Source organism: Pieris brassicae, chromosome 12 (genome assembly GCF_905147105.1).
Source record: "Pieris brassicae chromosome 12, ilPieBrab1.1, whole genome shotgun sequence".
NCBI lineage: Eukaryota > Metazoa > Arthropoda > Insecta > Lepidoptera > Pieridae > Pieris > Pieris brassicae.
The window spans coordinates 5,222,838-5,236,191 of NC_059676.1; the positions used below are offsets into that span (position 1 = coordinate 5,222,838).

At 32.6% G+C, this 13,354-nt stretch overlaps 1 protein-coding gene across 2 annotated transcripts in view; it reads left to right on the top strand.

Annotated features, from left to right (window-relative positions):
• Nucleotides 1–13,354, top strand: part of LOC123717516 (ATP-binding cassette sub-family G member 1) — a 39,064-nt gene that overhangs the window by 20,695 nt on the left and 5,015 nt on the right. For both annotated transcript variants that reach the window (XM_045673549.1, XM_045673548.1), the window contains 7 exons: nucleotides 54–199; nucleotides 3,544–3,782; nucleotides 6,028–6,162; nucleotides 7,919–8,070; nucleotides 8,923–9,091; nucleotides 10,679–10,779; nucleotides 12,247–12,402. In XM_045673549.1, coding sequence (XP_045529505.1) covers nucleotides 54–199; nucleotides 3,544–3,782; nucleotides 6,028–6,162; nucleotides 7,919–8,070; nucleotides 8,923–9,091; nucleotides 10,679–10,779; nucleotides 12,247–12,402 — 1,098 coding nt within the window. The remainder of the gene's footprint in view (nucleotides 1–53; nucleotides 200–3,543; nucleotides 3,783–6,027; nucleotides 6,163–7,918; nucleotides 8,071–8,922; nucleotides 9,092–10,678; nucleotides 10,780–12,246; nucleotides 12,403–13,354) is intronic.

Below are 13,354 nucleotides of genomic sequence, written 5' to 3' on the forward strand. Positions count from 1 at the left end.
CCGCACGGAACTACGTATATGCCTACTAGAATTATATATCATTCCTTTTACAGGTGTACGAGGTCCTTTCGTTGCTAGGCCTCAGTGCGACGACACAGACAGTATGTCGCGATCTCTCCGGAGGTCAGAAGCGCAGACTTGCCGTTGCTTTAGAATTATTGTCAGATCCATCATTATTATTCCTCGACGAACCTACTACGTAAGTATATTTTTTATTTGACAAGTCCTTTAAATAATTAATGCGTAATTAAATAATAAGGAGCGTAGCGGGCAGGAAACCTCGGTAAGAGAAAATAAATAAATTTGGTGAGCGCAATAACTGCAAACTACATACCATATACTTAAACGGAAAGAAAATAACACAACAAACATAGACAATATACATACATAGACATAATAGAAAAGGACACGTGAATCATTACTAAATTATGGACAGGCCATATCGTAACATAATTGTACAATAGAGATTTAAAGGAAGATAGAGAAGAAACCAGTCGGAAGTAAATTCTATAGCCTTCCTACTATTTTATTTCTATTTTTCCTAGTTCATTTAAAAACTATAAGAAGCCAAAGACAACTAGAAAATGTCAAATTAGAAATCCATACATATTGAGCACCTCCAAAAACCCATAAAATAGATTAAAGTTTACTCCGGAGTGAATTCAATTCATTCGTATATGGATGAGAAAGAATGTAGGAATTTTAACTTAGATATCATAATTCGACTTATTTCATTTCTAATGAAAATTACATAAATTTGATTTTTTTTTAATGATTGACCACAAAACAGAAAATTAGTAACACATTTCGTTCAGTAATTATCAGTATGTTAAGTGATAAGGAGGAAATTCTAAAAATACACAATGACTAACATTTAAAAATTCACAACGATTAATACCACACATAAACATTAATTATATTATCAATTGTCCGCGTTTTTATGCATCGTTGAGATATTGCAATTTTACCACAAAATATGTTTTGTTTCGATTATTCTATCTGATGTTAAATCATCTATTGAGAATAACATATATTTGACGAATAATTATGTATCCTCAAAGTCAAGGTTTCTTAGTCGTGAGGGTAGCACACAATTCTTGCATTATAGAAGCTTGCGGTTCATACATTTTAATGAGATTATAAATATGATTGCTGACAGGATAACTCGCTATTTACTTATTAAGTATAATCATTATTTATTTTGCAAGGATTTTGTAGATGTTTTCTAATATCTATAGAAACGCAGGTGATTAATTAAAACTTTGTTTAAAAGTCATTTCTTTTTATTCATAACAATTGAAATTCGCATAATCTCAATAGCATTATGATTAATAACATTATTTATCATTTTAAATTCAAGTACCTTTGTTGATTTTATAATATTGCGCTGAATCGCTGCTTCAATTTTTTTTTAAATCTATTACATGACCAGGATCAATCAAGTATTAGGTCCTGACATATGAAATTGGCGTATTTGGTACTGGCCATTTTCATCACGATGTTCTCTTCTTTGGTAAGGAATTTCAAATTCAAATTTGTACAGCTATTTACTCATGTATTTGTGCTTCGATGACCGTCACTCATTTGTTTTTTTCTTTTGTTTTTTTCCGTTTGCGTCACTCATTTTACAAAATGGAAAACTTAAAGTATCGCATTATTTACGAGTACGAGTTCCGCCGTGGCACTAGTGCTGCAGAAACGACTCGAAGGGTGAACGATGTGTATGGCGGTCATGTTGCAAAAGAAAACACAGTTCGTTTTTGGTTCCAACGTTTTCGTTCTGGAAATTTCGACCTGCAAAACAAGCCCCGTGGACGGCCTGAGACCCAAGTTGATAATGAAGAATTGAATGCTATTGTGGAAGCGGATCCATCGCAAACCACGTCCGAGTTAGCTGCAGGCTGCGGTGTTAGTGATAAAACTGTTTTAATTCACTTGAAGCAAATTGGGAAGATTAAAAAGCTTAAAAGGTGGGTACCTCACGAATTGACTGAAGCAAACCGGCAAACGCGCGTCGACTGCTGCGTTACATTACTGAACTGGCACAATAATGAAGGTATTTTAAACCGAATCATTACCTGTGACGAAAAATGGATTCTTTACGATAATCGGAAGCGCTTAGCGCAATGGTTGGATCCTGGCCAGCCAAATCCTGCCCCAAGCGAAAATCAACCCCAAAGAAGTTACTTGTAAGCGTTTGGTGGACTAGTGCCGGTATTGTTCATTGCAGTCTTCTCAAATCTGGCCAGACTATTACGGCTGATGTCTATTGTGAGCAATTGCAAACCATGATGGAAAAGCTAGCGGCTAAACAACCTAGGCTGGTCAATCGCTCCACGCCACTGCTACTTCACGACAACGCTAGACCACACACTGCACAACAGACGGCTACCAAATTAGAAGAGCTTCAATTGGAATGTCTAAGACATCCTCCGTACTCCCCGGACCTTGCTCCAACAGATTAACATTTTTTTCGAAATTTGGACAACTTCTTGAAAGGGAAAAAATTAAACTCTGATGAGGCAGTCCAAATCACCTTCACAGATTTATTGATTCCCGTCCGACTGGTTTTTTTAATAAAGGGATCAATGAACTACCTATGAGATGGCAAAAGTGCATAGAAAACAATGGTTCATACTTTGATTAATTATATTTAAAAATATTCGACGTTTTGTTCCTCCCATACAAAACGCCAATTTCATATCTTTCACGCCAAACTTCAAAAAGTACATTATTTCTTTTCATTTTTTGGCATCGTTTCTTGAAGAATGGCGAATGGAAAAAATATATGGTGGAGTTGATTAGTTTATGTATCCATTTTGGAAGATCGATACACGATTTAAATAAATTCGCTCGATAGAAAAAAAATCAAATTTTTGACGAAAATGTATATAGAACATGATTATGAAATTTACACGATTTATTTTATCGCAAGCCAAGTAATCTATTTCAGAAAAAATGATAAAATTACATTAATTTAATGTTTTACATAACTAATTGCTATTACGAGCCGGCGCGCCTCAGCGCTCCAGCTCTCCATTGCGTACCGCAGTCCAACCCGAAACACTGACACAGCAATTCGTGTTAGGATAAACGTATTTGTAATTGTAATGGAATGTAATCGAAATGGGAATGTATTCTTTAAATAAGTTTTATTTTAACAAGTTATCAAAACAAATCATGAAAACATTGTTTTATACATTAACTAAAAGTTTATAATTATTAGCAAATAACTCTTGTAAAGTAGATAAATATCTTAAACGAAGAAGATACTGCACAACTAATCAGAACCAGTAATTTTCAGCTATACACAATTTTATTTATTTCACGGCACAAAGTATTTCTTATATGTTTTATATTTAATAAGTTTTATATTACAAAGTTGCATTTGATATAAATAATCCGTTGTTACGTGTGAAACGAATGGTAACTATTTAAACAAACCCGGTATATGCTTAGTCCACGTCTGTGAAAAAGATAATAGAAATTTAGGGTATTATGAAATGTGATAGGAAAAAATATTAATAGATTATTTTTTTTCAGGGGATTAGACTCTGCAGCGTCAGCTTCGTTGATCACATTGCTAAGTGGCTTAGCGCGTGGAGGGAGAACCGTGGTAGCAACCATCCACCAGCCTTCAGCGCTGATCTTCGAGAAAATTGACACAGTCTACATGCTCTCTGCTGGGAAGACGTTTTATTCGGGATCAAGGTCAAATCTGATACCAGCGCTGGAATCTGCTGATCTACGATGCCCACCTTACCACAATCCCTCTGATTTTCGTAAGTTTAATTAGTATTTTTCAACCATGATGTTTTAATGGTCATATTGTTTGATGGATCTATGAGTCGATGCAACAAAATTGTGTTTTTCCCCTATATTTTTATTATTTGAGGAGAAATGTTATCCCTGGAAAAAAAACTGGTAAACAAAAAAGAGTTTTACTATATGCCAGTTTCAAGTAAACCTAACGGTCTATGGAACTACTCGTATCTACACATATCTACATTATAAAGAGGAAAAATTTGATGGTGTGCGTTAAACTAAGCTACTGGAAAAACATTTTTGCAAAAATATTTCACCATTAGAATCCTACATTATATCTGATGAACATAGTCTACATATTATTTTCGTAAAAGTTGGGTATCTTTATGATGTCATACATTTGAGAATATCACCCAAGTTGTCATAAAATGTCGTTAAGGCTGCGTAAACTATTAACACTAGGGCAAAGTGATGTACTAAAATTTTATAGAAGACATCCATGTCCACAAAAAAGAAACATGTGGTATGGTATGTAGTCTAACTAATCCATATAAGTATCCACCGGGACTAAACCCTAGTCAGTCATATTTTTGACTTAATTTGCTGTTAATTTTTTTTATTATTTTAAAATACGCGCCGAAAGGCGCGTTTTATTTACAACTTAAACATAAATTCAGTAAAGTTTATAATACGTATTGCGTAATACGTGTTGCTCAAAATACCGAGGAGACATTTTACCCTCGTATAAGATAACGTAAACTGTGAAATAATATTTATATAATTAAATATTGGTTTTGTATGAGACGTGAGTAACGATATATTTTCCCTGTAATATGATTCAGTATTTACGGTTTCCGCATAAGATTTCGCTTCAAAGTCCGTTCTAAATTAATGAATTTACTTCGCAAGTAATAAATGTATTACTTGCGAAGTAGCGACTGTTAAAAAAATATGATTTGATTCGTCCTCGTCTGCAATCTAAATATTAGTATAATGACCCGTATACCAATAGATCATAGCGGTTTCAGTAATATTTTTTAGTATTAGTCGAAGTCGATACCGTACGAGTCTTATAAGGATGTCATAAGCTCATACATGGGCTTCGAACGTCCAACCTTAAGGTTGATTTTAACCTCCTCTGCCTCTAGGAATACTGGTCTCGTCTATACATATAGGGAAACGTTGGATATCTATTTAGATGTTCTTTATTTTACATTGTGACCTTTGTAACCGAAAAATGGTATGATTCTTTGTAAAGCAAGACAAACAAATATACGTACTCAAATAACAGTGTTATGTTTAATTAATTCGAGTGTGACGGCTGGATATTCTTTTTCCAAAAGTAATATTATAGCTATTTTATTGCATTTTTGCACTTATCTCATCGCTGTTCTAATGTTATTAGACAAGTGGATTAGAATTTTGAAGTCGATTAAGAAGAAGCTTTACAAAACTTCTAATAAACTGTATGTTGATAAATGAAAAGTATTTGTGTATTTCCATGGGTCTAAGGCCATCAAGGTTCCGGATGTGAGTTAACACTTGTAACAGAAATATATTAATAAATTATCTATTGTTGCTACGACAAGTATTATAAATTCAAGGAAAATTTCAAGGCGAGGTAAAAATTGTTTATAATAAATAGATTTCTTTGGTTCTTAACAATGTCACATTAATATATAATCAGAAATAAATTTAAGCTTTATCTTTAATTGCAACTATTAGAAGTACATTAAACATATTTAACTCCTTGAACAATAAATTTAATCTTTGATAAAAAATATATATTAATATTACTGGCAATAAGAACAAATACACTTCTACATTATATGTATCCTGTTTATGTACATGAATATCCTTCTCCATCTAAATGTGCGAAGCTTTATCTGTGTCTTTTTTTTTACTCACAGTTTCACAGAGCTATCTTTTCCAAAAGTTTGCAATAACTTATTATTTATACCTTTTTTTTTAGATCACATTTATTTCTAAGTATTCTGTTAGTTAGCAATAGTCTATATTTAAACCATGCCATGTTTGCCTTATAAAGAGTGTACCATTTTTTTTAATTATTATGTTTTTGTGTTCCCAGCTGTAAGTTTTTATTTTTTCACCAACCGTCGATTTTTTACCAACTAAAACATAGAGGCGTAATAAATAGTGTTTTATAGCCATCGTGACCATATCATAACATGACTTTTATTATGGTATACTCTCCATTAACATGGAAGTATAAGTGTGTTTATTTGTTTTTTTTATTTATAGTAATGGAATTGGCGTCCGGCGAATATGACGTTGACCTCGAGAAAGCTGCCAAGACAATGGAGAGATTTAAGCCGGAACTGACAGCCACGCAAAGTGTCGAAATACCAGTGATATCTACAATACATACCCCTATAAGTAAGTTAATAAACAGTTTTAATAATTTATAAAACAGCTCATTGTCTTATAAAATGTGTAAGTCTCTATTAGTCTAAATATAATAAAGTCGTCTTTGCTCTGATTAATCCGAATTTATTACGTTTTTACAGTAGTATTGAAAGTTTTGATAGTGATATTTATTGAATTTAAATAGATTTACGGCAACTTGATGTAAAAGACTTTCCCTGATCACGATTTGAAACATCTAATTAATTGAATAACATATATATATATACATCACTAATTACTTATTTGTTTGAGATTATATCCATATGTAGTTCTAGTTAGAATTAGTAACTATCGCTTGAATCAATCCTTTAAAGGTTGCCTATTTCCCTGAATTATCCAGTTTTCGAGGATATCCGATACTAGAAATGTCGGTAATATGTCATGGATCTTATTGCTTGTTCGATTGCTATTTCAATTCATAGTTATCTAATGCGTTAAGGTTTACAGATTTATGTTTCAAAACATATGTTGATTTATCATTTCCTTGCCTTATTCTACAATTAACTTAAACTTCCAGATTTATAAGGAAAGTAATATTGAAAATCATTCTCATTTATTTTTTATTTAGATAAACAGTTTATAAAACTAATAATTAATTATTTACAATCTACACAATAATAATTAAAAATGTATAAAAAGGACACTTTAAAAATTTTAAGAAAGCACAAGCCCTGGGGTTTCCTATTCCAATCGCCAACTTAAATCTTTGAGTCTTGTCCACATGAATCCCACGGTATAATCTCCAAAGAAAACAAAAGATGGAAGACTTGTATTGTTGTCGATTTATGTATTTTCCAATATTACTAGAAAAACTAATATTTTCATAACTTGCGAAGCAGAAAATCCTAATCTTTCATAACACTAAACTTTCGTAACTTACTGGTTGAAAACGCCTTGAAATACAACGCGTTACGAAATTGAATGCCTTAGTAAACACGTTGTACCATAAATCTCCGCTTGAGATTTTTTAAGCTCATTTATTAGTCTTAAAAACGGATACGTGACACGATGCAGGTTCCGCTCAATCGATGAATAATTATAATCCTTCAAAGCTCTCTTGCTCACGTATATGGTGTATTCAAGGCCTTCTCGTTTAGAAACCACTAAAATAATCAGTTGCGTGGTAATGGTGACTATTAAAACAGACGTAGAGCCGATGAATTATCGAGGAGCCCTCACTTAATAAATACTTTTAGGTCTGGGCCTCAGATTTCTGTATCTGTTTCATGATCATTTGTTAATCTAATAGGCAAGTAGGTGACCAGCCTTCTGTACCTGACACATGCCGTCGACGTTTTGGCAAGTGTAAGGCAAGCCGGTTTCCTTACGATGTTTTTCTTCACCGTTCGAGCGAATGTTAAATGCGCACATAGAAAGAAAGTCCATTGGTACACGGCCGGGGATCGAACCTACGACCTCAGGGATAAGAGTTGCACGCTGAAGCCACTAGGCCAACACTGCACATAAATACGATTAATTATTATAATTATAGTAACATTAACAAAATGTATGTAATAAGGTTATGTATTCCGGAGTACTTAATTTCTATGAAAAACTTTTAGATAAGACCTCTCATATGTATACAGGAACGGTCATAATGGTACATAGAATATAAATTATATATATTGTCCTCTTTCTTGGAGCGAAACAGTTAATTTGATTACATGTATAGCATACAGACTTATACGTTTTGCAAAATTACAATTTAATATGTATTTGTTTGCAGCTTTAGATACAAAGAAAAGTAAAGAGAAATCTCTGAAGGGCAACGCCAAATACCAGCAAAACTGTTCCAAAAACATGTACAGGCCATCAGGTCCATTTAGACAAACATGGATCTTATTATATAGGAATTATTTAATGACTACGAGAAATTATGTAAGTACTGGATAAGTTATGTAATTACCCTTAATAATGTTTCCTGTATTCATGTCCCGGTTAAATGAAATCACTTACATAAAGTTTTATATAAGAACCCTTACCTAGCCCAATATGTTAATAGGCTTTGTTATATAAGCTATATTATGATTGAAATATACGTTAGATAAATTAGATCAGTTAACATTATCGTGTTTTCTATTGTAACGACATTTTTGGTTCCAAAGATTGAGTAGCGTTCCGTGGCCATGTTTGGAACTAAATGGCAATATATTTAATATTAATTGATAACAATAAATACAATTATTGTATAATATTCATAAATATTTTTACTTTCTTATTTTTAATGTATCATCTTTTTAGTTTAGTTTGATGTTTTTGTTCCTGTGTAGTTTTGTCTTAATAACTGTGTATAATATGTATTTTTGCACTTCTTGCCTATCTTATGTAATTTAATACATTTTTATTTTTATTTTCTTTACTCACAGTGGTTGCCTGGAAGGGATCGCTCGAAAGCGATAAAGCCGCCAGTTGCCCTCCTTTTGATTTAATTATGTTTTTTTTTATATTATAATGTAGAGAAGTGTTAATAATAAATATTCAAACATACATATTTTAATTCGTCAGTCAAAGTTTGAAAAAAAACGCTTCAATGTCAAGTCAATAAACAGATGTCAAAATAACTTTTAGAAATGATCTCTTTAACTACTTCATAGAGTCCAATGACCTCAAAGTAACAATACAAAAATACGTAATATTTTTTAAGATAAAGGTTAATATTTAAAATTTGATTCCTAAATAAAGAGCCCTCAGTATTTATGTACAAGTATAATGATTATTATTTATTTTCAGTCTCTGTTTATGTACCGCGTGGCAGCACACGTAGTGATAGCGCTAATATTCGGATACCTCTACCTTGGAGTTGGAAGCGAAGCAAGCAGTGTCTTAGGAAATTATGTATATTTGTACGGGTCGATGTTGCTCGTCGTTTACACTGGGAAAATGTCTGTGACACTTTCATGTAAGTGAAAGTTGTGATTCATCGTTTTAGTGTTTTTTTTTATTTTCTTGCGCGATACTTTCGTTTTACAAAAATAAATAATAACGAATCCTATATATGTACTAGAACTAGATTGATGGAAGAAAAGAGTAACGGAAGTGTATTGCCTGTTCTTCTCGTTTATGCTACGCAATTGATTTAAGAACTGGCAGCAAATGTTAATTTAGAAGCATTATTTAACTGACGTTCATAAGTATAAATTTAGTTACCAATATGATATGTTTATTGTTAAAGCATATAGAAAGATTCGTACTAAATATATTACACTTAGCGGTCCCACTTTTAAAATCATAATTCCATTTTTCTTTACGTATTATTTGGGCTCATGACAACTAAATATGCAGAAATATTCATTGTAAATCTATTTCTGTTATAATAATAACTAAATGATTACAATGATTTCCCTAAAGTTCTGACAAATGTAGTATGTGGTCTTGTCTCAAGTATTTTTATTAGTATATACAATTAATCAATCTATAAATTTATTTGCAAGTTACAGTATTAGTTAGTGTTTTTTTTAATGTATTTTGGCGATAACAAGTTTAGCGGGTTATCGAGTCTTTTCATATTATCTAACGACGATTAATTGACTTAGATCCTTACCCTGACATCAATAAATGTTATTTCCTTGCTAACATTATCTTACCCATTTGTGTAACCTTCAAATAAAATATTATTTACGTATTATTAAAAAAAAACACTTTTATTCAGATTAGTTGCGTCTTAGCGCATGTCAAAAACGTTTACAAAATTCGCGAAAGAGCAAAACTACGCCATCCGTTCCCAAAACTACCAGGAGGCCTTGTTCTGATTAAAAAAAGGTTTATCACTTTTGAAAGTCGAAGTTCATAGTACGAAATAAAAGCATATTAGAATAAACTATAATATAATATATTAAAAAGCCAACGCAGTCACGAGCCCTCTGGCATTGAGATTGTCTATCGACACTATCACTTAACATCATGTGAGCCTTCCGCCCGTTTGCCCCCTGTTCCGTAAATATATATAATCTTGATGAACTATGATAATAAATATATCATACAACATCAAGATCGATACGGTCGATCTACTTGCGTTTACCGGTTATCAATTAAAAGAAGATTTATTATACGACTTTTATTACACAATTATGTGTGAACATATATAATTACGATGTGTTCAATAGGTTGATAATGAATTATTTTATGGTTCAAAGGACTTTATTAATAGGTATTAGATAGATATACTATATATGATTACCGTTCCTATCATTGGATAAAATCGAATGAACAAATTTTTATTATATACGAAAAATATTCAATAATTAAAGGAAAAATCTGAAATATATTTAATGTAATATTTACGTTAACTCTAGCGTAAGATACTTAGAAAAACGCCATACAAATGTTATTTATAACTCTTGGCAAAGCTGTACTGCAGTGTAAAGTGTACCAGCCGGTGTAAAATTATTGGAATATTTGATACGGAGATTCGAAAATTCTCAGTTTTTTCCTTTTATTTTGCACCATACAGATAGTTATTTTTTTACCTACTACCCCTTACCTTCAGTTCCCCTCGAGATGGCGATACTAAAAGGAGAATACTTCAATCGATGGTACAGCTTAGGTCCATACATATTTTCAATACTTGCTGTGGAGTTACCATTTCAGGTACATATAAAATTCCTATATATTTAGTACTTAAACTCGTCTTTAGGCCACAATGAATAATAATAATAATCAATGGCGCTACAACCTTTTTTAGGTCAGGCCCTCAGATTTCTGTATCTGTTTCATGATCGTTTGTGAATTGAATAGGCAAGTAGGTGATCAGCCTTCTGTGCCTGACACACACCGTCGACTTTTTGGGTCTAAGGCAAGCCGGTTTCCTCGCGATGTTTTCCTTCACCGTTCGAGCCTATGTTAAATGCGCACATAGTAAGAAAATCCATTGGTGCACAGCCGGGGATCGGACCTACGACCTCAGGGATGAGAGTCGCACGCTGAAGCCACTAGACCAACACTGCTCTAGGCTTAGTCCACAATTAATAACTTAAATAAATAATGTATTTTACTATATTACTAAATTAATATTATTTCTATATATAAATTTAATGTTAAGTTGAACGCGGCGTACAAATCTCATAAAACTATTGCAGGCGCTTTAATTAAAGTATTTTAAGTATATTAATGACGTGCGTGACCAACTGCATAGACTACAGAGAATATACAATACAATAATTCGTCGAAGTCGGAGAAGAGGGAATAAATTACAAGATCTATCGTGTGTGCGTGTCGCACTTTGAATTATTATCTAATCCCTTGCAGTAATAAACAAGATTCGTGATGTATTTATTACAGCTAGTTTCAATTTGATTTTATTTGGATTATTATTTTCTTAATATAATAACAATAACAAGCGGACAACAGTTAATGAATATCGTGGTACAGATTAACTGAATTTAATTTATGATTGATATGAGTATAATATATATTTTGCTTAGTGATAATAAATTTCTGAACGCACGCATGAATATTTGACATCCAACCCCATCTACATTTAAAAAAAAAACTACGCCAATATCCGAATAATGTTGATATATTTTGTTGATTCGAAACCTTTATTTAAATACTTATAATAATTCTGTAATTTGAGGGACATTAAATATTTGACAGTTGCGAAACGCTTGAACATTATGTATTTGTTTTTTTCTTTAATTTCATTTTTCACGTTTGTTCTCGAGTTATAAGCTTACGACAAAACCAGACTTTGTTTTATATATTAAGATGTACTATAATGATTGTTTAAGTCAATTTCATGACTAATATCTTTTGCCAATCTGATAACTTAAGACTTTAAAAAAAATCTTTATTCTTAAATATATTTACACGTGACCTATTCGATTGATATGTTAACACTACTTATTCATTTATTTAATTTTCAGATGATATCATGTGTGTCTTTGTTTTATATATTAAGATGTACTATAATGATTGTTTAAGTCAATTTCATGACTAATATCTTTTGCCAATCTGATAACTTAAGACTTTAAAAAAAATCTTTATTCTTAAATATATTTACACGTGACCTATTCGATTGATATGTTAACACTACTTATTCATTTATTTAATTTTCAGATGATATCATGTGTGTCCTACGTGGTACTATCGTATTGGTTGACTGACAATCCTTTAGAGCCAAATCGAGCTACTCTCTTCCTGGCTACTGTAGTTGCGACATCACTTTGTGCCCAGGCCTGGGGTTATTTCATTGGATCGACGACACCAACCAAGGTATGCTTTTTTTTAATTTGAATTGACCCCGTCCCTTATTAAGTGTTTAGGGGTTAAAACTTTAGTATTTTCTTTATTGCAATAGTCTAAACAAATAATATTTGCGTTTATAAAAAAGCTCAAATTAAAACGCCTTGTACCATGTGTCGGCAATTTGTCTTTTCCAATTATTTAAATATATGTTTGACAGTCTTGCTACTATTTTATATACACTTCGTATGTGTTGGCGCCTTTAACACAATTATACAATTTCAACTTGTAACTCGCGCACCGAGCGTCTTTCAGGGTTTTCATGCAAAAAATTATCATTACTTTACCTATTGCGATAGCTATATAAGAAGGAAAATTCGTCACTGCTTGCTCCAAAGATTTTTTAAGAGACTCAATGTAACCATGTCGTTTAGAGCAGGCCATGTCCTCTAAAACTGGCCATTATTTGAATTCAATGGGCATAAAGGTTGGGGTCTGGACTAGATGAGGGCCAGTCTTCAGCTTATAAAGTCCAAAACGTTGGTGTCAAGCCAGTCTTGGGTAGTTTGTGCCTTGTGCAAAATGACCAGGTGCAGAATCTTGCTGGCAAGTTCATGGTATACTTTCAAAAAGCGTATTGCTGAGAGAATTCACAACATGATCCAAAACTGTATCTTGATACACTTTGGCCGAAGTTTTCACTTATAAGACACGCCCCACCAAAACCATTACTGACGGAGGATGACGATCACGTTGTACCTTTCCGAACACTTAAGCAGCTCTTTAACAGCATTAACAGCCTTTGTAGCCCTAACAGCACGCGGCAGCCGATCTTTTCTAGTCTTCGACAGACGAAGTGTAGTCGTATCTGTTTATAGTACGATATACGAACATACGGCTGATACCAAACTTTTGAAGTGTCTGGAATATGACCGACTGCTTTGCCGACTTTGTGTAAGGCGATCACTGCAATCCTATTTTT